The sequence below is a fragment of the Falco peregrinus genome, chromosome 8 (assembly GCF_023634155.1).
Source record: "Falco peregrinus isolate bFalPer1 chromosome 8, bFalPer1.pri, whole genome shotgun sequence".
In the NCBI taxonomy this organism is placed as follows: Eukaryota; Metazoa; Chordata; class Aves; order Falconiformes; family Falconidae; genus Falco; species Falco peregrinus.
In genome coordinates this window covers 53,043,905-53,071,660 of record NC_073728.1, presented here as the reverse complement: position 1 = coordinate 53,071,660, position 27,756 = coordinate 53,043,905, and the positions used below count along the sequence as shown (strand labels likewise).

Sequence of the window (27,756 nt, the reverse complement as noted above, 5' to 3'; positions counted from 1 at the left end):
GGGGTTGTGATGGGGCTGCAGGGGAGCGCGGTGCAGGCGGGGCCTGGGGCGGCGGTGAGGGGCTCGCTGCACGCAGGCGACAGGGGGCCGGGCTGGGCGAGGGGGTGCTGAGGCCTATGTGCGTGACTTCAGTCCTATTGCAAAAGCAAAGCCGCGGTAGCATAGTGCTGTGCCGTGGCGGGCCAGGGAATCGGGGCTCGTGAATTTGCTTGTTTATGGGAACAGCATACTGGCCCCATGTTGCTGTATAGTGCATAGAAGAAGCGTGTATAAATGGCTCCCTCCCCTGGGGAGCAATAGTTTCCCTCATGTGATGTCAGGAGTACTTGAGAGATTTCTTTGCTGACAAGGCATTTATATTATGCTTATTGAAGGGTTTTTTTCTCTTGTTTCTAAAAACCTAACCTCTCCAAGGAGTCCATCATGGAAGAGTTTAAAGATGAAAGTCCACCTGAAGAATTACTTGATCACTTAAAGCTTTCTGATCAGAAGTCTTCAGAGACTGGTCCCAAAGGTGCACAGAATCCTAAAAACATTGAAAGGGAGTGTACACCATGTTCAGCCAAAGATTCCACCGCTGCAGATGAGTGTTTCCATGACTGTCATGACTCCTTTGAGGCAAAAGAACCTGTGCTGGATGATGAAGGGAATTTACAGAATGATGAGAATAGCGCAAGGAAGCAGACAGAACTAGATGAAGAATACTTACTAGAACTAGAAAAAGATATGCCAGAGGAAGAAAAACAGGTAATGCAAAGTAGCTATGTTGAATATACAAAGATACATTTTCAGTGTCCTGTTTCTGAATGGTCTGTGACTGGCATGAAAATGGACCTTTAAAACTCTCTTATGTGTCTAGTTTTACTGTTCTTCTGCTTTTAAGTAACAAATATTTTTGTTAGCTTTCCTTGCTGTTCTGAATCATAGCATTCTGTTGCAGATTTTTGCCTACTTCACCAGTGTATAAGGTTACTGCGGCTTAGTGAGATTATAAGAAACAAAAATCTCCCTGTCTCATGTTACTTAGTTTGTGTGCATTCATTGTTTCACCTGATTAGCTGCAGAGTGCTTTTCCAAAGCTCAGAGTAGGTTTCAGGATAGTTCTCATTATCTGAAAGGTTAGTTTATGTAATACAACTACTTAGGATTAAATTTGAAAGTAACCCTATAGATTACTTAAGCTTTAATCAAACAGAACATATTAAATGTGTGATTCTTTTTTTCCTTTCAGTGTGGTTACAGTGGACAAAATGTTTGGGTAATAAACTGGATAATGTTGTGGGGAGTAACAAAATAGGTCGCGGGGGAAGTCCAACAGCCTCTGTAATGGTGTTTACTGCCCTGTAAGTCTGTGTGAAGCAGGTTTTTTTTGACCCTTAAGCAGTGGTGTCATTTGACTGCAGTTAGTTTTCAAGGTTCTAAGATATTATGGTCATCAAGTAGTTAGGGGAAAAAATATAACTTTATTTTTTTCTAACTTTGAGAAAACTTGTTAAATCACTTCCAGGATTAGACTCTGTTCACTTGAGTAATGTGGTGAATTTCTGTTGGTAATTGTGTTCTCACAGCAAATGGTGGAAGTCTTGCTACTGATTTAGGCTTTTTTTTTTCCCCTGATTTTTTTCAATTGTAGCTTGTAAATGGTGGGAGAGTAAAGCTATTAAATCTGTGTCCCAAAATCAGCTATTGCAATTTATTTTTTTTCCCCAAACACTATTTTTGACAAGTTACATAGCTTGAACAGGTCATGTTTCAAAGAACTGATCCAGCCTCTTAAAATCCGATTGAATTATCCAAACAAGCAGTTGGTTGTACTGAAAATTGAAATAGTGGTGTACTACTGTATTATTTGGCAGTTGGGAAGAAGATGGAATTCTGACGTGTTGTAACTTATGTGAAGGGAAGACTTCAGCAAACGTTATTTTATAGTCTTGTAGGCATGAATTAGATCTTATTTTAATAAAGGAAATGGAGCCCTTTCTGGAAGGCCAGCTGCACAATTTGGATCATGGGTAACACTGCATAACTGATTATGATGAGGCAAGAAGAGTGGAGTAGGGAATAGTAGCTGACAAAAGAAGGCAGGCAGCATCATATGAAAGCATTATTCACAGGGGGAAGATAGTGTGTTGTATAGCTGTATATTATATATATATATATAAAAAAAATATAGCTGTATAGTTTTTATACTGGAAACTCCCAAATCACCAGGAGCAAAAGAAATTACTACTGTAATGGACAAGTTCTACTAAAATGTGGCATTTGATGAAAATGAAGGGTCATATCCAATTAAATTTTTTTAAAGTCCTTAAAATATTACAAATGTTTCAGTGAATTTATAGGAGCTTATTACTCTTTTGTACAGGCAAGCTGATCTTTTCCAATTCAACTGACTCTGTAAAGCTGGACCATGCTTTCTTAACTGTTGGCTAGCTCTGTCTGTATGGTAAAAGTAAATAAATGTTGGCTTTACATTGCCCAAAAAAGTTGGAAAGAGGGGTTTGGCAGTAACTTGACTACACCATGGTCTTACTGTCAGCCTCTGTAAATAGAGAATGAGGGGCAGAAATATGCAGAGCTAAGATGCCAGAGGCAACCAAATGTCTAAATTGTTTGTTACAAACCAGTATACAGAAATTTAATCAAGTTGTGTCTCAAATAGTTTCCTTGCTGGTAGGGTGGGATTTCTGACCAAAATATATCAGTGAAGACAAAAAGGTAGTTTAAAATCTGTAGTACAGGTAATTATGTTAATATAGAAGTTCCTTGAGATGGAAAAGCAGTACAGGATTAGCGGGTAAGGGGAACATGGAATATAATCTCCTTGAAGTAGAATGACATAAAATGTAACACTTTTCTGCTGCTTGACCTTGTAGAAGTATCTCCCTCTCTGTGTCTCTCAATTTTGACATCTGTAAAATCGGCATAATGATGCTAACCAAGATCTAATGATGAATAATAAGAGGGAGAAAAAATCTCAAGAGGTAATCAGGTGTATCCTTTGCCTCAAAAGGGCCTCTGGAGGTCATCTAGTCCAACCTCCTCCTTGAAGTTAGGTCAAATCGATCAGCCTGCCTAGAGCCAGGCCCAGAGAGGCTGGAGACTACACAGCCTCTCCGGGCCCCTGTTCTAGTGTTTAACTGCCCTCATGGTGGAAACTTTTTCCTCGTATTCAATTAGAATTCCCTTTGTTGCAGCTTGTGACCATTGGCCCTTCTTTTTCTGCATGCTTACAGAAAGAGTCTGTCTCCATTTGCTCTAGCAATAAAGCTTCCCCAAGCCACCTTTTCCTAAGGCTGAACATACTCAGTTCTCCTAGGCTATCTGTTTAGGTCATGATCCCCCGCAGTGTGCTGACCATCTTGGAGACCATCCACAGGACTCCCTCTGGAAAGTTTATGTCTCTCTCTCTCTCTTGGGTTTTTGGTTTTTTGTTTTTTATTTTCCAAATGGGGAGAACAATAAAATTGAGCACTCTCCAAATGCAGCCTCCCAGGTGCTGAACAGAGGGCAATAATCACTTTGCTTGACCTACTCACTATGCAAAAAGCATCCCTTTGCCCTTGTGCCTTTTCCAGTTCAGACTAAACCCTCCCTTTTTTTTACTTGTATTTATTGCTGTACAGCAAGGAGCATTGTCATCATGACTCACGATGAAGCTTCTGCAGCAGCCTGTAACTTGAAGGCAACTTGAGAGTTTCATAGACAAAATGCTAAAAACTGGGGCAAAATTATGTAGTAGAATTAAACTCTAGAAAGAGCATCAGGCCTGGAAATTGGGTGTGTTAGTTTTCGTGCTGCTCTTGTTTCTGTTGGATTGTTAGGTAATCACTTAATTTTGCACATCAAATTTTGCCTTCTGTAAAATGAGCAAAAGAATTGTGAATGTCGAATACTTGCATTCAGCTTTCTGGAACTCCATTGAAAGGTGCAGTGGGAGTACAAAATAATAACTTGAAAGCTGAAAGCTGGACAGATGGCTTTGAGAAAGTATTGAGACAGCTCTCATCTTTCTGTAGGCTGATTTCCAGTGATATTTAACACTTGTGCCCTTCAGCTTGGTTTATGGTTATACCTAATGAAATGGATGGATTGGATCTCTTGGTACCACCATAACTATTAGATTGGCAATACTTACATTGTGAATTTTATGTTCCATGGAGAGCTTTCTGAGTGGATTATATAAGCAGTCTTTAAAATACAGCTATTTTTTTCTGCAACAAAATATTATTGGTATCTCTTATAAGTAGACCTTGAAAAATCCAGAAATTAGAGGGGAATTAGAAGCTTAGAGCTGTTGTTACAACTGTTGAAGTAGCCCATTTGCATGATCTCGCCTTACATCACCCTACATTCTCTGTGTAGTAAAACCATGGGGATGGGTCATTCCTGAATTGCCACTGCAGCTTTCCCCATAGTATTTGGAATTGATGGCTACAAATTTTATTTTTATTTTTTAAAGTGTTCGGTATATTTTGGTTATGAAAAGGCTCTGTTAAATGATGCAGCTTTTGGGAAAAAAATACTGCAATTACAGTCTGAAAACAGTTGCTGTACATCCATTTATTCAGTTTTTCACACATCTTAAACCTCCTTCCAATAACTCAAAAGGTCATTTTTGATAAGGGCAACATGATTTTTGTTTTTTGCAGCTGGAGAAAATGAGACAGAAATATTCAGAACTTACTTGACTGTTTAGGTTGTGACCAGACACTCAGCAGCAGTGCTGCATTTGCTACTTAGGCAGTCCTTGATCAGTTATTCTCAGCCCCCTGCTGCCTCCTTCATTGTGCTGGCACACCTCTCTGTGTGAATGTGCAGTGAACTAGTTACAGGGAATGATTCAGATGAAAAATAATGCTCTATTTTTAGATCAAGGGCGGTGCTGGTAAAAGTAGACATCAAATGTCAGCATCGTGATGGCATACAGGGGTAAATGGATTTTCTTCAATTAGACTGCTTGCCTAAATAATAAAAACTTCCTATGAACAGTGGTTGCAGCACCATAAACTATATACTCAAGTCATAAGGAGATCTGGATGTTAGCCCTGCTCAAATCAAATTTATGCAGCTACATCTTAATGTATTTTTTTTTAAACTAAGATCATTGTTGTGTGTTAGCAGCTTTAATAAATAAGTTCTTCTGAGTGATGTTCTCCAATAACTAGGCTGTAGAAAAGAAAATCTCTAATTTATTCTGGAGATGCAAAGATATTCTAGTCCTTGCTCTGTGTGTTTATGCATATCCTATATGTAACCTTTCATGGTAGCAGCTCTAAATCTCATCCATGCAGAAGCTGCTGCAGAGATCAAACTGAAGGAGTAAGCAGTTGTGTATTTTCTCTGCTATATTTCGAGAGTCCCATATAGCGAGATTTCTAATTTTAAGCAACAGGAATTGCTTCCAGGGAAACAGTACTGGTACCATAAGAAATCTTCTCTGCACAATAAAACAAAGTTAAGAACTTGAAGGGAGGGATATTAAGACACAAACCTGCAAGAACTATTCTTAAAAACACATGTAGTGTAGAGCCTGCTTACTTGCCTGGACTTGTAACTAAGCTTTTGAAGAATTAAGCAGCCTGTAATGAAATTCATTTTATAAATTTTTTGTTGTTGTTTCAAAAGCATGCTGATTGTTGCCTCAGAAGAGGCACTGAGCAGTAAATGGCTTTTGATGCATTACAAACAGATTTTTCTGGTTATTTGTCATTGACAGTGATGGCTTTGACGTTGGTCTAGTCTGCAGAATTAATCAGAAGACACCCAACAGCTGTTGCATGGTAATTGTTTCAGTCTGACCTGGTCCTCTTCTGGAGGGACACCCATTAATTACGAGTTTATCCAGCAACAGGATTCCGATTCCCTCATGCTCTTCCATCATGACAGATGTTGTCTTGTTCATTGGGCCTTATCTGGCAAAGACTTAAGCACCTGGCATAGTAAGCTCTTATTTTGGATACAGAACACTACTTTCTAGCTGCTAGAAGACCCTGGAATAACTATCTAATATTCCTCAAAAGCAGTTCCCTCCTTTGGGCTGTTGCGTGTGCGTTATTGCTACAGCTGGCTGTAGTCATGCTCAACTTTTGTTTTAACACTAGGAAATGTGTCAGCAAGACAAGGAATACAGCTCTAGTAGAGGAGATTCTGGGTTAGTATCTTGCTAGCAAATCTGTAAGAATTAAGTGAAACTGATCTTTGAGAAATAGTATTTTTGAGTTATACCTGAGATTTTTTCAGTTCTGGGCTAAACAGTAAAATTCCCTTTTTTCTTTCTTTTGTTTTTTTTTTTTTTTCTGTTTTCTCCAGAAGTTCTGGGCTGTGTTAAGAGGATGCTGTCTTAATCAAGAAAATTCCTTTAAACTGCTCCTCTCCTCACCATTTCTTCTCCATGCTTCAGGTTGATCCCATTGTTCTTCCATAAGTTATAGCTTCTGTGTAGAATTTGCTTTTCCAGGGGCTGAAGAACCAATCTGGGATTTCTTCTGAGGTGGTTTCTCAGGTGTCGTCATGCATTTCAGCGTTTTGTGTTTTCCTAGTTCCATCTGTCTAACATTATGTAATCACCTTGACTCTCAAAGCTCCTTTTTTTTCTATAGTATTTACAAAATCAGAGCTAAGGTACAAAATGGAAGATGGGATACAGTGAAGCAAGTCATATTTTGGAGCAGTCCTCAGGTGTTGATCATTTGGAGATGGTCTCAGAACTCTTTCCAGGAAGGTTTATGTGGTTGGACCAAAAACCCCCAGATTATTAGTACATGAGACAGTCCAACTGACTGCACAGCAGTAAAACTTACTACATAAGTTACTGACAAATATGAATAAGGAATATGCTTTTTGTTAACAGTTCTCATCAGCTTTCAAAAATTTTTGTATAGCAATAAAACTTGTAAGACAGTTGGGTTTTGAAGGCATCACAATGCAGTCTTGTGAAAAAAAGTAAAAGGTGATCCCCTTATTCAAATGACCTACTTTAATAACCTCAATCCTGTATACAGTAGAGCACCAGTACTAAATATGCTATTGTTTTTGTTCAAATTGGAGGAAAAAATGGATTGCTAGATTAAAACTGTCCTGTCTTATGGATTGCAAAACAGAGTAAAACATCATGTTGTATTTTCCGAGTTAAAGCTTGGAGAAGTGCATTTGAGAAGTGTACCTGTATCTGCTAGAGTAATTAATTCCAAGTGCTGGTGAGAAGAACCTTGATAAAATCTGGAGTTAGTCTCCCTTGTGTTTTGTAGTTCTTTGGATTATGTTTTTAAACAAACATAAAAGTCTTTTGCTGGGTGGCAGTTTAAGAGAAAGAGTGAGAAAGTATACCTTTCAGTGCTGCTATCTGATTTTAGTCTTAGGTTCGTTTTTGCATTTTTCTGGTAGATGTTGATACTGTCAAATGGAGGTAACTTGTGGTGGAGATGGGTTAAGTGGTCAGCTCCACTTTTCTGAGTGAGGTTGTTTCCTCTGGAACAGGAACAACTGAATGGCATGTATTGTCACTCGGGAATAGTCATATTTAGTCTGGTGTGTTAACTTCAACTTTTAGACTGTCTAGTATGGATGTGACCTATTGTCTCTGGAAGTGCTGCTTACGATTTCAGGAAAAAGGTGGTGATTTGGCCGTAGGAAGACTGGTAAGTCTTTACCGTGGAGTTACAATCAGCAGAGATTGGCCAAAGTCTAGTGATGCTTATTACTCTACCTCTTGAGTGTAGAGGGCAGATTTGGCACAGTTTTCAAGTGACAACTCTAGAAGTATTTGAAAAAGAAAATTTTTTGAGTGACTACAACCTTAAACTGAAATTCAAATACCTGAATGCATGATACAGCAATAGCTTCACAAAACTGCAGGGGGAAGCAGATGACTACTAATGGATGACTTGGAAATAGAATTGGTATTTAAAGCTGAAAAATGTGTTCTTTATCTGTTTAAATTCCTTGCTTCTGTGCACCCTTTGAACTGCAGTAATTTTAAATTGACTGCTACTTGGTGACCTTACAAACTGGTATATGAGATGATGCAGATGTGCATTGTCACATTGTATAAATAGCCTTGCAGAGAAGAGAGTGCGCATTTTCAGCTCTTGAAAAAACTGGAGCCAAGAACAGTTCCCTAGCAAAGTTAGATCAATTGATCACATAAAATGCATAGGAACAGCCAGAGGAAGCATAGTTGGAAGCATTACAAACTGAGGGTGTTTGTCCTTCAGCTCTCACCAGCTATATTTAAGGATTTTACTTCCAGCACTTTTAAATTGGTTACTTACAAAATAAACAGTGAAAATGTGTAGGCTCCTTTCATCTCTAATAGTAAAAACAAAAGCATTAAAGCCTTATTCTACCCTTGAATTTTTTGGCAGAGCAGCTGAGGTCCAAGGACTGTATTTGATGGCCTTTTTTTTTTTTTTTTTTTAATTGTGTACTTTATTGTCAGAAGGCCAAAACTGTCTTTTCTCATTGCTTCAGGTCAGGTCTTAATCTTCAGTATCTCTAGCTTGCCGGGCAGGTTTATGTTAAGATCCTAATTTCTTCAGAATATGGACAACTGTAATTCAGTATCCAAATCTGTAAACATTTCTTATCAGATCCTTTAAGAATCATATTACTAGTTAAATGTCATTATTTATTCTGGACTTCAAAAATTTTTTGACTTCGTACATAAAAATCTAACGCCTGCCACTTGGAATTTGTCATCTTTGTGTTAATAAAATCTGAAAAAAAACCAACCAAAACCAAACCCTTAACATTTTGAAGACTTTGAATAGCAGAAAATTGTAATGGAGTGTAAGTTGGGGAAGTTGTGCCTGACCCCGATATTGTATATGAGCTGCTTCAGGGAACGTAGTGGTTCAAGATACCATTTCCTCAGGCAGAGCATTCTAGGAGTTCAGCCTGACCTACTTCCCTCACCGAGGAAAGGGTAGCCTGCCCTGCAGCGACTTACATCTTTTTCTGAAAAATGAGTGGGTGGGGACACTGAAATGACATTGTGCAAAATTTGTCCCAAGGACAAGTCACTAACAATTTTTTCATTCTGGGGCTGATGCGATCACAGTAAACTGATGACCAGTCAATTTGCAATTGTCCATTGAAGCTGGAAATGTAGCACACTGAGTAAAGAGGTTATGTCTTCTAACAGCAGTTTAGATTCTGGTGTTTTGTTGTTTGGTTTATTTTACCCTGAATTTGACTAGAAGACAGATTCTAACAGCATCCATTGGAGCAGTCCTTTCAGGTTAAGTGTAAATTCATCCAAAATAGTTGACTTTCCACTGCTTTTGTGTTAAATTTTCTGTTAAAGAAAGGTATGTGTGTGGGAGTAAATTAAGTATTACTGCATGCATTTCATTCATATTATTTCATGCATTATTTCATAAATATCATGGTGTGCTTTAGAGGGCAGCATGTTTAGGATGTGACGTGCTAATATGTATGCTTTTACATTTTGTAGAAAAGCTGGGGAAATTTACCTTTAGGGATAGTCTCCTACTATGTATTGCTTATGGGTCATACTTCAAATACAAATCCATAATGATGCTTAAGGTACCCTATAGACTTTAGCTTTTTTAAAAATACTGTGAAAAATTGTAGTTTGGAATCTAAGGGACAGCCTGAACCCCATAATATAGGGATGTCTTGAAAACATTGGGCAAGCTGTAAGAGAAATAGTGGTTTGGAAGCAGGACTGCATTGTCGGCGTTGTTGCTTTCCAGGGAGCTGAGTAAGCTGCAAAACCATATAAGGTGGTAACAACGCTGCTGGCTTCTGAAACGTGCTTAGACACCACCTTTTCTGGTCAAATAGTCAGAAGTGACCGCAAGACTGTCGCTGACATTTGTACGTCTGTAACAGTTGGATGACTAATAGTCCTCTGTCCTTCAAGTTTGTGCAGTTTGATTCACAGGCGAGAGGACATAGCGAGGAACAGGCTTTCGGAGGAGGAGAGCTGTATGAGTCATCAGCTTCCCGGTGTGAGTCCCTAAGCTCTTTGGTTGCTCAGAACATTCAGCAGCCCATGTTTCCCCAGTGAACATGGCCATACAGCCACACTGGTCTTTATTCTATGCTGGTGAGGTTCCAGCTCACAGTCCTCTTGGCTACCTGAGAAGGAATCCCACAGTTGAAGAATTTATTATTTTTTTTGTTCCTTTTACAATTTTTTTTAAAATATAAAGCTTGTTCTCCTGAAGCCTTCTTGCAGCAAATTGCTTTTTATATTAGTATTTAATATTTAACCAGGGTAAGCACATAATACTTAGTAATAACTTTTAATAAAATTAAGCAAAATAATAATAATACAGGTAAAGCTTTTCATCCGGTATTCCTTGACTGTAGGGTTTCTGCATCAGGAGTACTGTGGCCGTGCTGCAGTTTTCATTTCATACCCCCCCAAAAAAATGGCTTTTGTTATTGTAGAGTTGTAACTCCACCTTATGCAACAGTGAATCTGTTAATGGCACTTAAAGGCCAGTTCTAAATAGGTCATGAGCAATGAAGTCAATAGGGCTAGTGTTTCAAGCATTTCTTTTCTTCAGTGAGGGTTGTCTGTGTAGATCTTTCACGTTTTCCAGTAGGATCATCATCTCTAAACCTGTTCTGTGCTGAAATCTGGCTGCTTTGTTCACTGGTATGAAAATGACTTCTGTTGTGCTAACTTTGACTTTATATGCATTCAAGAAGTTTTACCAATTTCTTTCTGTGGAGGGCCAGCTGCGATGTGCAGTGACCTTGCTGGAGCTGTTCTGCCTGGCACTTTGAAAGTTTGGGTGCAGCTTTCAAATGCAGTTAACATGCTCCTTCAGCTGAACGTGCACCATCCTGCCTATACAGGGTAATTCACAAATAAATCTGTGCTCTTAATGCAGCTTGTGTCTGAAATGCTTAAACTTGTTTGTATATTCATATTTAGAAAGCACCAACTGGCCTGCATATATTGGTGCAAGTGACATTGTGGAAGGACTTGTGTAGGTTTGTCAGTCCACCCTGGAGGAAAGCCAGTTTCTAAACAGTGGTGCATGTTTTGTCTGACCTATGGTTTGGGTTTTTTTAAATGAGAGGAGCAATGAGTTTTAGAAAACATATTTCTAAAACACAACAGGCGATAGGAAAGAATGTAGTGATCCTAGGCATGTATTGAAAGGGTCAGAGGATGTTTCACTGTGTAATTTTTTTGTGTCAACTGAATGCCATTCCGCTGAGCCTAGTTTTCAGAGCATTATGATCTGTTATTACTAAGATGGTGACAGCAGCCAGGTGAATTACTTTCCAAAACCAATAAAAGCAAGAGGAGAGAACCTCTGATTTTGTATTGTTTGTCAGTTACTTGGCAAAGCTGTGAGATGGTGCACTGCTCCACAAAGAGTACTATATTTAGCTGTTTCCAAGGAGATGTTCTGTGCGATATTGATAATTGCATTAATCCTTGATTTACACAATCTGCAGGAAAGGAAACTGCTCCTTTTCCTAGTGTTGGCTTTTTAATTGCTCAATGATCTGTAATTCATAGACATATATAAGGATGTCTATTTGTGTATGCATGTGTGTTCGGCGCAAAATCAGTGGTCAAATGATCATTTTTCTACCACAAAAATTATTCATGAACACGAGCATTGCCTCTTGATGTTACTGTCTTACTTACACTGCTTTGTTTTTACTTCTGTGAGGTATGTCTGCATGTGAAAGACTTCCATTGTAAATAGGTTGAAGAGATGGCTTGGTGACATCCTGTGCTTTCTGTGTCAAAGGCTAAGAGCATTCATGTCGACTTCACTTGTGCCAAGCGTACTGTTAAGATATTCGTGGTTGAAAACACAACTCTGCTCAGCATGTGCAATTTTCACTGTGTAACAGAACAATCTTCCTGTCTCTGGGTCTGATGGTTTAGTCACTCTCTGCATAAGAAACCTTTCAGGGCAGTATTATCCATGAACCCGTTTCTACTGCAGTCAGCTCAACATGCTTTGTACATCTCTGAAAGTAATTACCAATTTCTGAGGTGGAATTATTTCAGGCAAAACCTTTGAACTCTACATCTAACATATATTCTACATAGTTGACCTGCTCTAGTTGAATTAAACTGAGTTGGAAAGGAGAAGCAAATAGCCAGTTAAAAAGCCAACATATTAGTTTAAATATGTAATTCACTATGAATCCTCTTTCTGCATACTGTTGTCCATGAACTGGAATTCTTTAATTGCCTTGTTGTTATACTACAGTGTTTCATAGATATAAAGTGTATCATGTCAGAGTGACTACCAGAAAGTGATCTTGGTACTAGTTAGAATTCTTGTTATATTTTATTCTGATTTCCATTCATACTTCATTTGGAACTGCAGCTGACCTACTTGTTCATTTCAATTAAATACTTTGAGACATTGTCTTTTCTTTTGTAGAAAAGAAGAAAGGAGAGCACAGGGCTGAAGGAGAAAGGAAATGAGCAGTTCAAGAAAGGAGGTGGGTTGATAATGTTTTAACATCATATGGATGTTAAAGAATCTGAAATTAGTACTTAGCCATCATGGTGATGTTGCAGAAAACCCACAGGAAGATCTCACACCTATTATTGTTCAAATGTATCATCTATATCATTTTTCATCATCATTGAGAGAACAGAAAGAGATAGCAGACCTCCTTAAGAGTTAAGTTTAAATCACAAAGCCTTGTATTACTAAAGCAGGATTCTCATGAAAGGGAAGTGTTTAAATCCAAGAACATGATACAGAATTGACTGCCTTCCAAGTGCCAAGGTTTCTTTTACTAATCAAAAAAGAGTTCCACTAGGCTAGTTTTGCTAATGTGTGTGCTTAGAATTGATGCAGGACTCGGTGGCCCAGTAGCTCTCTCATACCTTTGTACATTTGCATGTTTCCTTTTATCCACTGGCTCTATCTGTTACATATTTTATTTATGTATGTGTATATACAGACATCTATATGTATGTATACACAGAGATGTAAGTACACATAGGCGTGCGTATATGTATATGGATACACATGTATATGTGTATATAGAGATGTATACACGTGTATAAATAACTGTACCAATGCCTTTAATTAAAAAACATAAAGGAGGAAGTGTTTTTGACACCTGCCTTTCATTTAATTTTCTGGTGGCTAGAGGATTCACAAGGAAATGAGGACATGCAGATTTGTACTTGCCTCAGTCAGCAGGGACACAAACAAGTAACTTCCCCTTCCCAAAAGTATACCCTGACAACCAGACAGTGGCCTTCCTGTGGGAGGTCTCTTATTGTGTGCGAAGAGAGGAGGATTCCTGGGGAATGATTTACGAGTTCAGGCAAGCTTCAGAGCAGGCAGAAGAAAGCCGCTTGGACCATGAAAGCAGCAAGCCTGTAATGTTGGCTGAATCACCCTGTGAAGTCTCATCCATAGCCTTTTTGACAAATTCTTTTGCGGATCTTTTCAGAGAGCCTGCCATAGTCCTTACTGATCAGAAGTACACGACCTCTTAAGCACCTGGATGGTCACCAGCTAATGTGCACAGGAAGAATTGCGCTGTTTTGAGGACAGTGTGTTTGTCAGCTGGCAGGACATTGTTCAGAGTCAGTACAGGGCCTTTTCACTCTTGACTCTACTTTTATTAGAAAATTAATAACTTGATAATCCCATGTGGTTTACCGCTGCTCCTTGCTTTAGATCAGACTTGATAATGGATGACCTCCGGGTGATAATGGGCTTGTGGCAACTGACCTTTGAGTCAGTCACTGAAGATGATGTGACAAAATATCTCCATAACTGCTTTAAACAGGTATCAGTGCAGTGACGTGCTTCCTTACAGATCAAGAATATGCTTAATCTAAAGAGATTCTACAACTAAGCCTGGTAACTCAAATAGAATTAAACAATTCCAGGGATGAGAATTATATTCACATCATGCTGCACTTGTTACATTAAGCTCAGAACTATATTTCTGCTTTTACAAGGGTGTTGATTTGAAAATGATTGTCTTTGATCTATGTGCTACTCAGGTACGTACTTTGTGAGCAGCTACTGATTCTGGTTTAATATTGCATCATATACTGAGAAATGTTTCTAAAGAATTCATCGTAGCCATGTGGTTCACTGATTGTACTGGCATTAGAAATAAATGTTCTGTTTTGGTTTTTTTTGCTATTGCACCTGCAGACTATGGAGAGGCAGAAGACTCTTATACGAAGGCTCTGCAGATTTGTCCAGCCTGCTTCCAGAAGGATAGGGCTATTTTATTTTCGAACAGAGCTGCTGCAAAAATGAAACAGGTGAATATTCTTTATATTTTATGAAACATCATGTATTGATTATATGACAAACGCAGTAATGAAGTCATTAGGATACATAAAGGAGGCAAAGGCATAAAGCTGTCTGCAGGTTTTGCTGCTTGCTAAGTCTGTCGTGCTCCTGGTAGAAATGCTGCAATGCTTGGTTTTACTGAGGATGAATACAAACCTGAAAGTTGCAGTTGGAACAGCTGTTGAAAGTTGCTCTGCTGCATTATGTTTGAAACACTAATTATTATTTTTTTCAATCTCCCTATTGTAATCAAATTCAAAGTTTATGTGGAACAGATGTCTTTAGGTATGTTTAATGTATACAGACCATATATTAGATTGTTTAGAATTTTAGCTAGTTAGTGTTTTTTCTAAAAGCCTGTTTGTCATATACTTGTCTTAATTTAATTGGATAAAATGCTTTGAGGCATAAGCAGGAGTTCCTAACTATGGCTTTATTAATTCAGTTAGTCTGCTTCCTTCACAGTTGCTATAGTAGGACAGACCTAGATAGCAGGGGATGGTCTGGATAGAGTGGCTGCAGCTTTCTTCATGTTTTCTATTCCTTGACAGGTGCTCAGATCATAGAACCATAGAATCACAGAATGGTTTGGGTTGGAAGGGACCTTAATCATCCAGTTCCAACCCCCCACCACAGGCAGGGACACCTTCCACCAGGGCAGGTCACTCGAGCCCCGTCCAACCTGGCCTTGAGCATCCCAGGGATGGGGCTTCCACAGCTGCTCTGGGCAGCCTGCTCCAGGGCCTCACCACCCTCATAGTAAAGAATCTCTTCCTTATACCTAACCTAAATCTCCCCTCCTTCAGTTTAAAGCCATTCACCTTGTCCTGTCCCTACAGGCCCTTGTACAGAGCCCCTCTCCAGCTTCCTTGTAGCCCCTTCAGGCACTGGCAGCCTTCTGTTACCAGAATTGGCAATATACTTAGGTAGCATGGATGGCATAGAACACGGTCTGTCTGAACAGAACTTTTCGATTCTTTAGGAGGAGGAGATGCTAAGAATTGGGGAGAAACCACTCTCTATTTTTGCCTTTGTTTTTAAGATTAAATTATTACAGAAAAATAGTACAGTAACTCCTGTCCTCAGTTTATCCTCCTGCAAAGGGAACATTCTGGCAGTTTTCCTCCAGTATTGGGACAGATGCAGCTTTGCCTAGAGATGTACCTTGCAGCCAACCATATTTAGGCATAAATAAAACCAGTTCTTACTCAGCATAGAGTATTCTTGTTTGGCTAGAATTTTCTAATTTGCTGTTGGTATACTGAATTGTTTGAGCAGACAAGTTAAAAATGGAATAAAATCTGTAATAGATGCTGGAACTTTTCAAATATGAAAGCTGTAAACCGAAAAACCTTGTAATCCAGATGTCAAGTATTTATATCACTGGGAAACTAACCCAGTAGTCTCCAAAGCAGCCCCAGATGTTAAAAGATCAGTGGAACCTGACAAAGAAATACATTACTTTGGAGATTGATTTTTATTACTAGTAACTTACCCATTAAGTTTGTTCTTCCATACCTGTTGCACCTATTTGCTTTGCACTACAGTAAAAGCTTGTGAGGCACTCTTCTCTGAGACAGCTTCTGGTTTATGGAGGAGGAAATAATTCCTTGGGTGTAGAAAGATTACTACTACTTCAATGAACAGTACAAGCACAGAACAGCCTGGTTATTTTATTAATTTTTTTTAAAAGCAGTCTTAGTTTGGGTGAAAATTGGATCTTTTTTGCTATTTTCCTTGTTTTGTTACAAGCAAATTGCTTAACTCATCTTTCAAGTATAGTTGTCTGGCTGCACTAAAATCTTGTCCTTACCACTTCTGGAAGTCTCATGCATTTTCCCTTGTAGCAAACCCTGTATTACTGCTAAAGGTAGTATCTGCTTTCCAAATGTCTTACCTCATACTGACAGGAATTCATCTGGGACTCTTGGGAACCATCTATTCCAACCCCTTAATTAATTGACAAAGGTAGAAAAGCCGTAGCTGGGTTAAGCCAAGGCCTGCAGATGTGACTCAGCCTTTTGACTGTAGCTTGCTGCCGGCTGTTCAGTGCAGACGATTAGTGGGGCAGCCGTGCAATTTGAACACTGGCAGCCTTCACCGAGAGGAAGCTAATCACTGCTAAAGAGCTTTACATCAGAAGCAACGGTACGAAAAGCCTTCATTACATGAACGTGCCAGTTCCTTGGACAAACCTTTTTGCTTGCAATTGTAAATAACCTGTTTCCCAAGAAATATGACTTAAACATAACAAAACTATTTTGTGTTCCAGGTCAAGACAGAAGCTGCCCTAAGTGACTGCAGCAAAGGTATGACTTTTTTTGTTTGGGTTTTTTTCCCCCCTCTATGTGCTGCTCTTGTGCCAGATCCTTCATGCATAAATTATGCCATTTAGTGCCTTACTGCAGAGCTGTAATTTTGAGCATAAGGGTCTTTAAAGAATTTAAAGAAAGGCTGTGATGGAATACACCTGAATCTGGAATTACTTATATTATTTATTTTGTAAAATGCCTATCAAAATTTTCCTGTTTGTAATAATTTACTTTCTATTCTCCTGTGCCAATAAGGCTGCTCTTTGTACTTCTTTTTAACAGGAAAGTCTTTTTATTATGGAAGGTGTTTCCTTACACCTACTATTTGAAACCTACTTACACCTGCCGTTTGCCCCCCCAAACCTTGGTTTAATCCCCAAGAACTGTGAAGCTTTAGAAAAGCATTATCAAGTCCCTTTTGTGCAAGTGTTTTGCTTTGTCACAAGGGCTTATGCCCTCCTGTTCTTGTCCTGCATAGTTTTCTCTCTGCAACTGCTGGTGAAACGATTTCAGCTGTGCATTGCTTTATTGCTTCCACCCACTCACTCATGCTTAAGTATTTGTTAAATTCCCCACAACAGCTGGGCAAAAAAAGTCCAAATTACCAATCCAAAAACTAATCCGATGGCTGCGTACCAGTACCGCTTGTACAGTAAATATGAGTTTGTATGTGATACAGGTATCTTGAAGGTAACAAATTTTAGCTGGCTTCTGTCACTCTGGGGGTTTGCCTTGTTTCGGTGGTGATGCATTTTGAAAAATGCTTCTGATAATTTTGAGGAGGCTGAAAGGGAATCAGGCTGCTTTGCAGCAGTGAGACTTCAACCTACCATCGCTTGATGCTCCCCAGGGACTTGGCTTACAAACTGCAATGCAACACTTGGAGCACAGCAGAGCAATTCACACTAACCTGCAGCTTGCTGACTGTAGCATTGTCTTTGTCCTTCCAGAAGAAATAAACTAGAATATTTAGCTAGATAATCTTAGATTTAATTGTCCTGAGAACCATTTTATAGGTTTAGTAATTATAAAATGGGCAGGCTTTCATACTCACTCTTCCTATGATAAAAAATGGATGAAGAAATTCTTGAGAAATTACTATTTGCAGCTTCCTGTTAAAACTGAATGCTAAACTTAACTGCATCTGTAAACACGGTCACAGCTGCCAAGGGTATAAGGAGAGGGAAAGCTTAAATTCATTCAGTATGCCCCTCTGCTAACTTGTAGAGCTAATATAACCATTTGTGGATTCCCCACCCAGTTTTGAATGTTTGGTATTAAATGGAGAAGAACACCAAAAGTTCTCCTGAAGTTTGTCTCATCTTGAAGTGAGATAAGCAGGGAAATGCTTATTTTCCCTGCTCTGTTTATTTTAGATATATTTACCTTTAGCTGTAACCTACTAAGACACGCATTAAATATACAAAAGCTGAAGAATATCTTACAGGTCCTGAAAATTTCCGAAGCATCACTTGGAATCTCTGCATATACAGTATTGCAAAACTATGTTTCCATGTTATAAATCACTTCTATCTGTGATAGATTGTAGACATTAAATGAAATTTGATTATTTGTATTAGACTTTTACAGGCAGATGCATGCCTTTCTAAATTGCGACTTAGAATCAAGCAGAGTCACAGTTTAAAAGCTAAGCTACATTGTAAACGTAACTATGAAGAATTTAATACACACTTAAGAATGCATTTGAGGGGTGTAAAAATGTTTAAGTAAAATACTGTGCTTTGTTTTTGTTTTCTAGCAGTGGAATTAGATCCTAACTATATTAGAGCTTTGCTGAGGAGAGCAGAACTATATGAAAAAACAGAAAAACTAGATGAAGCTCTGGAAGATTATAAGGCAGTCCTAGAAAAAGACCCATCAGTTCATCAAGCCAGAGAAGCTTGCATGGTAAGTCTTTTTAGTATACTTTGGCCTAACTTTAAACCAAGGTCTTTTCTTTCCTATTGTAAATATTCAATACTGTTTATGCGAGCAGCTTCATATGCAGTGATGCTAACCACTTTTTCAAGTCTGAAAGTGTAGTGGTTTTCTCATCTAGTTTTATGTAAGGAAGATTACATGAACTGCCACGACTGCCATGGCAAGTCTCAGGTCTATAAAGCATAGTCCTCTCTTTACCTTTGTAAAATGAGTGAAAGTAAACATGTGTTCTGAGCTGTAAGCATCTAATTACATGTTTAGCTCTTGAATAGTGTGCATGCATGCACATGCACACACTTCGTTCTAGTTTTCTGATGGAGGCTGTTAATTGTATTTATGCATGTGCTAGAAAAGATTACCTGAGCACTGCTGCATTTTAGCAGCCATCATTTCAATACTGATCTGCAATTTGGAGATCAGAATACAAGCACCCTATAATACAGCTCTTGCTAGCTGTTTAATTAGTAGGAATCTGGTTTTCCTTCAGTAGAATTATTTTTTGGATTGGTAAACTTGCAGTTGAATGCCTTTATGGCATCGTTATGAAATAATTACTTCTTTTGGTGAGTTGATTATATAACTTTGAGAAAGGCAGAGAGACAGGATTCTGTCAGCCTGTATCTGTGTTTGTATCTACTTTAAAATGTTGATATTTTTGTTTCTTGATTTAGCTGTTTTCTGTTCCTGTGCTTTGCTATGCCTTGTGTGTGAATTGGCCACTTCCCGTTATTTTACCAATAGTGACTGAAGTCTACTATTAATCTTCAAAACATTAGTCTTTCACTTGAAGAAGAATGCACCTCGTGCTTGCAAACAGCACTCTGTCGTGATTCAGCTGCTTTCTTCATTCTTAAGGGGAAAAAAAAATCTGCAGTTTAGTACTGTGTTCCAATGTCCACTTTCATGATTTTCAAACTACAAATACTTCAGGATTAAGCATTTCTTGCAGAATCTTTGCATTATCTCTATAAGTTTAAGGAAATGCTTTAAAAGCTTCCTTGGCCTTTAGGATATGTCAGCTTGGATGAAAAAAGGTAAACCCCTAGTACTGCCTGAAACCCCAATTTAAAATGTAAATAATCCCTACCAATGGGGATTTAAAGTCGCTGCCACAGCCTCATGAGTTGAGGTTTTAAGTAACTATTCGTGTAAAATACCGGTATGAAATGATTTTTCTAGTCATATTTAGTATGTTAATGCTCAGCGTGGGAAATAGCTGTGGATTGGACAAATTCAGAGGGTCTTTTCACAAGGATAGCAAGAAGGGAAATTTATTTTGTGCTCTTCTTACAGCCTGCTTGCTGTTCTTATTTTTGAAAACATGGTATGAAGGCTGTGTTGAAAGGACAAATGTGGTAGAGATGTAGCCACCAACAGCCTGTGGTTTTGAAGGAACATGTGCTAAGGAAAGGTAGCCACTATAAAAAGTACAGCAGTGATCCCTTTTTATCAAAGTGGGAGCTTCAGGTCATGGTAGGTAGATGGTTTGCAAGCGCCAGAGAGCCTGGAAAAAGAGCTGACCATTTTCTGCAGGGAAAACAGCAGTCGAAGTATTCTTTACTTCCATTTCAAGGTAAATGGATGCAGTTGTAAAATGTAATTCTTAGCTGGGTACCCAAATCCGTATACCAGTACTTGACTTTATTTATATCTAGTTAAATTTTCAAAGTGCATCATTATTTTAGTTCAGCTTCACATCAGTGAGCCTGCAACATATTCAGCCCCATAAAGGAAAAGAAAAAAATCCTTTGCTTCACCCACAAAATTCTCTAAACCCACGTTGAATATGTCGATGCAAAAATATTTTTTAAAGGGTTAGGTCTAATAATTTTAATACTCCACTTAGAAAATAAATCATTAGTAGTGATTCCCCCCACACACACACAATGGTGTTTTAAGTGACAAATTAGAAACTGCCTTTATAGCACATTAAACAAGAAGGCTTGCCTGAAATTACAAAAAATATGAAAATCCTTTGGGATCGGTTGTGCTGATGGCAGAAAAATACTCTCCTTAACTGTGTAACTCGTGTTAGTGTTACCACTATGGTTTCACAAAACAGCTAAACTGATGTACTAACTACCTGCTGTTTACAAAACTGTCTAGTTGCTTTCCTTGTGCTAATGCTGGTACAGCTCATATCTGACCCTAGGGGAAGGCTGGTTCTATGTATGAATATGGCAGGCAACTAACTCTGCTAAAGGGAAAAACAGCAACAAGCAAGCCCAAAAAAAAAAAAAAAAAAAAAAAACCCAACCAAAAAAAAACCCCCAGCAACCAAAAAGCCCTAAAGTAAATACTTTTATACTGCCTTGGCTTTTTGCAGTCAGGCAAGTCCTGCTGCAAGTCTAGTGAGAAGGAAAGATGTGGTCAGGGCAGTGCAGGAACTGGGGCCATCTCTTTCAGTAGCCCCCACTGACAAGGTCAGTTTACTGTACTGTGAAACAACCCCCTGATGCTTGTTGCATGCATCTAGTTGAGAACAGGAGAGCACTTCATCACCTAGCTCTTGGCAACGGCTTAATAAATGACAAGCTTGTCAAACATCATTACTGCATGGGTAGTGAATGTGATGGGTCCATCGCAGTCTAGAAAAGAGTACTTGTGTTGGCCTTGTTTATAGTCTCCTAGCTGAGACTATAGCTTATTTGATCCAGGAATTCAGCCAAAGGAGTCTGCTGACATTTCTAAAGAAAACGATGGGGTTTATTTTCTGCAGCTTGTAGTCTGTTAGCGTTAGACTAGCTCCAGAGTGAGGCCTAATATAATCTAGCCAGTTGCTTTGTAAAATAGTTAATTAAATTAACTATAATAATAATAAATATATAAATAAATAAATAATGAAATTAAAGGAGTGCATTTTAGCAGCTCATCATGCTAATAACAACTGTGAAGATCAGATGGATTGTTAGGAACCACCAGACCACCCGGTCAGGACTCCACAGATTAAGACCTGGGGAGGCTCTCAGTAGTTGGTATGAAATGTAAGGAGTTTAAAATACATATATTTTGGCGGATTGGAACTCTGTGAAAGTACAGCTACTGTCCTTTATACCACTTGCAAAAAAAGACAATTTTCATTCAGTGAATATGTCTCTAATCTCACAAAAGAGTCCTTGCTCAGTAACCGGTAGAGATTTGGACTAGCAAACAGTCATAAACAGTGCTGCTGTTCTTCCTGGCCATCTTTCAGGAATGTTTTAGCATGATCAGTAATTCATATTTCATTTTTGTGGCTGGGAAGTACAGAGGTTGACAGTCCCATATACCTTCTGCTCCTTGACCTCATTTTACTAGGTAGAGGCTTTAGGCTCACATGTGGTACAGAACACTTTGTACAAAATGCCCTTAATTTACACTGCAGTGGGATTTAGGACATTCTGCCCTGAGTTGGTCCTGTTCTTTCTCAAGTTTCAGGGTAGAAGCAACCTTTTGAAACTGAAGCTTAAAACTCCCCTCTTGAAAAATTGTTGTTTTACCCTTTTTAAAATATTCATGATAAATACCTAAATTTCGTAATAAAAACCAGTTCCAGCTGTGATGTTGACTCCACATATGTGGTTATTATATATATAGGAGACTAAGAAGCTTTGGGTTTTTGTAAGGTAAAGGGCATTGCTCTTTGCAGAAATATCACAGCATTTTTCCCCCCTCACTGGTAATGAAAATGATACGTCAAGAGAATCTTGAGTATTAGCATCATTCACTATTAGAGCAAATCTTTCTCCTTCCTGTACATAGAAAATATTTCATATACTGCTTTACAGAATGTCATGATGTTGTTAAATGGCAGGTTAAAAATATTAAGTACACAGTAGTTGTTTTCTTTGATTTCTGATTTGGTAACTCCTCCAAAATTTCAGTTTTATATTTCAGTACAGTACTAGTGTTTTGATTTAAATCCAAGCGTCACACACTTGAGTTACTTCTGACATCTTCAATGCCAAATTAAACAGTTTGAAATCATTATGTTTTATGGTCAAATAATCCCTATTGATGCTTTCCCAGAAAGTGTTTAATTATATGGTATCAGTGTATAGGTTTGGTTTTTTAGCAGGTGTGTAATAGCGTTGTGTGAATTTCAGCTTCAGCACAGTTTTTAGGGATTGGCCGGCTGGATAAACTTTTTTACCAAAAGGAGCTGTACTTTGAGATAAGTATCATAGACACCAGATAAACAGCAGTCCTTACAGACACCTTTCTATAGATAAGTAACCTTGCAAATACTTTTCTGGAGTGGCAAACACTGAGTCTTGAATAGTAGAATTCAGACAGAAAACATGGAGTATGTACTTCAGATTAAGGATTTGTGTCTTCAATTCTTGCTAAAGCCGTATGTCCAAATGGGAGAAACAGTCTATATATGCCAAACTCATCCAGGATTCAGCAAATCTCACATCACGATGCTAACTGAATTTAGGGCCTGGGGATATCCATACATGTTTTCATGCAGGCAGCTTAGGTCCAGATCTGCACCCAACTTAATAAGCCCCTCTGGGTCAGCAGGAGTCAGCTGAGGTCTGACCAGGCTAATTAGATCTGGCTCGCTGGCGGTGATGCTGGGCCTGGGCTGGTTTCAGGTTTAGCCATCCATGTGTATCTGTTCTGTTCCTTAGTACTCATTTTTCTGTTTTGTTTTTTTTTTATTTTACCATTTTTTTCTGGGGTATACCGCTTCTCTTTACAGTTCATTTTCTATAGTGACAGGGTTTGCCTGTGTTCACCAGCGTATCCAGCACTGAAGAGGAGAGGAATAGCCAGGCAGCCTCACCAGCGGGCTTTTTCTTGGGGTGAACATCTTATTTCACTCTGGCAATGATACCAGGATGATAAACCCATCCACGATGACTGGAGCTGTAAATGACAGGAAGGAACAAGATTAGGAAATGAATTCTTTAACTATGTTGAGAAGCCAATTATCACAAGGGAAGCATATTAGGAGTGAATTCCACACCTGTTACCATACCCTGCAACTGTAATTAATTTACTGATAGCACCATTACAGCAGATCTGTCTTATTTGCTATGACCTCCACAAGAAGAGACAACATAGTTATCCATATAATTGCATCCTGAACTGCCAGAATTATACAGTAATAAGCATAGTAGAAAAGCTTGAAATAGTACTTCTGAAAAATCTGAAAAATGTATAAAAAGGGACTGTCATTCAGAATAGATTTTCGTTTAATATTGCATTTGACTAATTATAGAAAATAGAAATTTTAAATGAAACAATGGTAAATTTAGTTGTGGTGAATATAAAGTTCTAATTAAAAGTGATCATTGCAGTCATATAGGAAAACACGTACTGTGTAAGGATGGCAGATGAGTCACAGCTGTCCTAGGCATAGATGAGAATCTCAAATAGTTAGGAATGCATAGACCATGCAGTTAGGTAATCCTCCTAAGAAACATGTGAGAAGTTTGTGATGGTGCAACAGATTTTAACGCTGGTGCCAGTTCTGAGAAGGGAAGAAAGCATGTTAATGAACTGTTACTTGGACTAGTACCTTGCTCAGGATGAACTGTTGGAGCTCCCTCCCCATGATGAGCTGCCAAATCAAGGCCCTCATTTGTAATGTGCTCTCCTCCTTAGAACTATGCCATACATTGTGTAGTAAGATGCTGCTCATTAAACTATGTCCTGAAGTTCATAGACGGTTAAATCGGTGATCTTCTGATAAAATATCTGTAGTTAGAAAATCATGTTTTCACGGTGTGGCTTTCCCTGAAGTGTGATGCCACTGAGAACCGACTTTATGGATATTTCCCTTACTACACCTGTGTTTGTTCAGAAGTCAAATGCCGTGCTTGCTTAGTTCTCTAGCCTCTCTTACCAAGCTTAATGCATGCAGCAGAGGAAGCAGGGCTCAAATATACTTTCATTGTAAGTCCAAATTTCCACATGCATTTCAGTTAAAATTTCAAGCAAACAGATCGGATCTGGTTTTCGGCAGTATAAACGCATGCCTGTATGAAACCTGCACTGAAAAGTTACAACTTATGGCTTAGGTAAAGTGATGTCATAGGATGCGTTACAGGTTTTCAGAATAAGATGAAAATGTGGTTTGAGGTAAGGATTCCTTTTAAGCCATAAACAGTGTATGCTGGGTATGTGTATGAAAAATCCATTCGCTTAACCTACAGTATTATTGAAAGCTTGAGTCTGATCCCAGTTTTTATCTCTCTCAACAGCGATTACCTAGACAAATTGAAGAGCGGAATGAAAAATTAAAGAAAGAAATGTTAGGTAAGTAGCATGTACCTGTAACTTGCATAATAATCTTCATAGTCTACTGGAAAAATAAAAATGCATGAGTAGAATCTCTTGTATAAAATTTGAAGAAGGTAAATCTTAAAGGAGATACTTGTGTTAAACAAAACAACAAAACTTCCGATTTCTTTGTAGTTTTCTATTGCTTGGTTTCACCTACAGCTAAGTTCTAGCCAAATACTTCTCCCATACAGAAAAGGCTGTTGGTTACATTTAAAGAAAGAATACTCAAGACCTTCTAAAACAATTTAATACCGATGCATGTAAAAGCAGGGGGAAATGGTTGAAACAAACCAGTTGCTCTGCCCTTTTTCTTTGAGTAAACCTTCAAAGGAGACATTCCCATGAAAGGGATAAAACAGGGTTTTCACTAAACCTTTATGTAAAAAGTCAGCCAGCTGTAGTAGCTGAGCATGTTTGATCTTGTGTCTGAAGAAACAAATTTGGTTCTTCTTGTAGCACTTCCAACTCATATTTACCTTGATTTATGTAGTATTTCAGTTCTGTTTGTTTGGAGGCTGAATTAGGCCTACCTAGTGTTACAAACAAGCATCTGGCCTTTCTAGGAGTGGAATTACATTTCCTGTGTAGCTCGCTGTCTCTGACTTTTTACAGTTCTGCACCAAAGGATACTATTGACTCTACTTGTTTGTAGAAGAGAATTTAATTAGTGTAACTCAGTTGAATGTATGTGCCCCCATCGTCATGTTGTATGATATTGCTTGGATAATATCTTAACTGGATTGAAGTAGTTCAAAAGGATAGCTAGTTAAATAAAATTGCCCAAGCAAGATCGGTTTTAATGTGTGATACCAAGTACAAAGCACTTCCTTGTACCACTCAGCGCTGCAGTTAAATTAACAGTTTTGGGGGAACCTCCTGCCCAGAAAGACTGCTGTCAGCATTTTCTGCTGTCTCCTAGCTAACGGGAGACAGTCATTGCTGTTAATTCTTGTAGGTTCAGACACTACATAAGCCAATCTGACATTCTGGTGCTTTTTAAAATGAGTTTTTATTTTTATATAATCTTTTCATTTGTAATATTTAGAAAATCCACACAGAAGAGCAAGGACAAAGGACAGTGTAAGATAGAGAAACTAACTGTACCTAACCTGTTTCAGAAATAGCTTTCAGTAGTTACCTGTTTACTCATTCTAGGTGTTAGAAGTAGTAGGTGAAATGCTATTTCAAGATCAGTAGGCTTAGAGGGTTTGGGTTAGGAAGGGGGAGGACTGTTTCACTGTTCAGTACAGAATCAGGCTAAATAAACAGTTTCTTGCATACTGTAACACTAATTCTTAAAATATTTGGGAAGAACAAACTGTTTCAAGGGCTTATGCTGAAACTGGTGTTTTGTTTCCCCCCCCTTTACTGTGCAGGGAGTCTGATTTGCTCTTGTTTTGCATCTGTTTTGACACAGTAAAGTTGCAGTGAGTCTTTCTAGAGCTTTCTATCATCAGATTCTGTTTCCACCATTGTACTTAGAACAAGCCATGAATAAAGAAGGTTAAGTGTGATACTGCTATAAATAAATGACAAATACAGAAAATCTCCAGAAAGATCATGCCCATTTGTAGGACATGGGATGAGTTTCAGTACACACTAATATGAAAACAATTCCTGATCTGTTTTGAACTCTCCATTTACACCATTGTTACCTCTGTCTGAAGGGCCTAACAAATCACAAGGAACTATACTGAAACAGTACATCCAGTTTTATAAACTGTCATGACAAACGTAGTTCTATACTGCTAAGTTTTGCCTAGCTTTCAGACTAGATGTGATCTTTTTAAAAAGAAGTGTTAATCCAGTGGCAGTTAGGATTTCAGAATTTTAATGGTCTTTTTGTGCAGGCTGTGATTCTTGAGAAAGGAATCCCTTCTCAATGATGTTACATACATGAAAGGAGATACACTGATGTTACTGGTGTAAACATCCAGGAGAACCAGACTAAGAGTAGGGTACTACAGCATATAACCCAATGTTTATCCACAACCTTTGCATGTGACAGGGTTCAAATAAATTGTCACATGTGTCATTAAAATGATATGGTGTCAGTTGGGCAGGTGGTATTTTATTCTTAGCACTGCTTGTGATCACTAGTCAAACATAAACTGAGCATTTTTTCTATAATGCAGTCCCTTAATGGAACACTTGAAATTAAGTTAGGAATGTGGGCAGTTACCAGACTAATTTTTAAAGTGCTGTAAAATTCTCTGTATCTTGTCGGTAAGAGAAGATAGCAGTGAAGTCATGGAAATAACTGTGGAGGCCCGGGAAGGAAATACTTCCCAGGTTTACAAAATGCTGCTGTTCTGTCTAAAGTCAAGAAAAAAAAAACAACCTTACAATTGAAGAAGGGGGATTAGACACGAGTTCTGGAAGGAGTGGAAAAAGATAAACTTCATATAGTACAGTGGTTAAGAGATTTCTTTGGGTTGTTTTTGTTGCACAGTGTGTTTGTTCTAAGCTTTTTCAGCTTTTCTTTTTCAAGAATTTTGTTAATGCTATTTGCCAAATGAGTACTGTGTCAGAATAGACAGTTGCTTATGGTAATCGGTGAAGAGATTATCTGACTACTGGTTAAACAGTGCCAGGTGTGCAAGGATTCATTCTTGCCTTCTCACAGGGGAGACAGCTCAGGTGTCTGTGTTGTATCCCAGATTTTTTTGGTTCCAGGAGAGCAAGTCAGATGCCTTATAGTAGTTCCAGGCTAGGCCTGGTCCAGGAGAACTGACACTAAACTTTTAATTAATCACCAACAAAAATCTTTAGAAAGAATGTCACAGTTCATGCTTTGGCTCCTTTGAAGTTTGGATATTGAATTTAATTCTTATTTTAGTCAGTGAATCAGCCAGTAGCATAATTTTCCTAGGCTTTTGTTCTGTCAACTAAAACTAAGTCCTGGTATATCCAACTAACTAACACTGTCATGA

General features: G+C 38.5%; 1 protein-coding gene across 1 annotated transcript in view; it reads left to right on the top strand.

Moving 5' to 3' along the window:
- The window catches only part of TTC1 (tetratricopeptide repeat domain 1), a 33,959-nt gene that overhangs the window by 236 nt on the left and 5,967 nt on the right, over window positions 1–27,756 (top strand). The window contains exons 2-7 of the mRNA XM_005231722.4: window positions 415–747; window positions 12,399–12,459; window positions 14,151–14,263; window positions 16,567–16,603; window positions 18,366–18,514; window positions 24,742–24,796. Coding sequence (XP_005231779.1) covers window positions 424–747; window positions 12,399–12,459; window positions 14,151–14,263; window positions 16,567–16,603; window positions 18,366–18,514; window positions 24,742–24,796 — 739 coding nt within the window. The 5' untranslated portion in view covers window positions 415–423. The remainder of the gene's footprint in view (window positions 1–414; window positions 748–12,398; window positions 12,460–14,150; window positions 14,264–16,566; window positions 16,604–18,365; window positions 18,515–24,741; window positions 24,797–27,756) is intronic.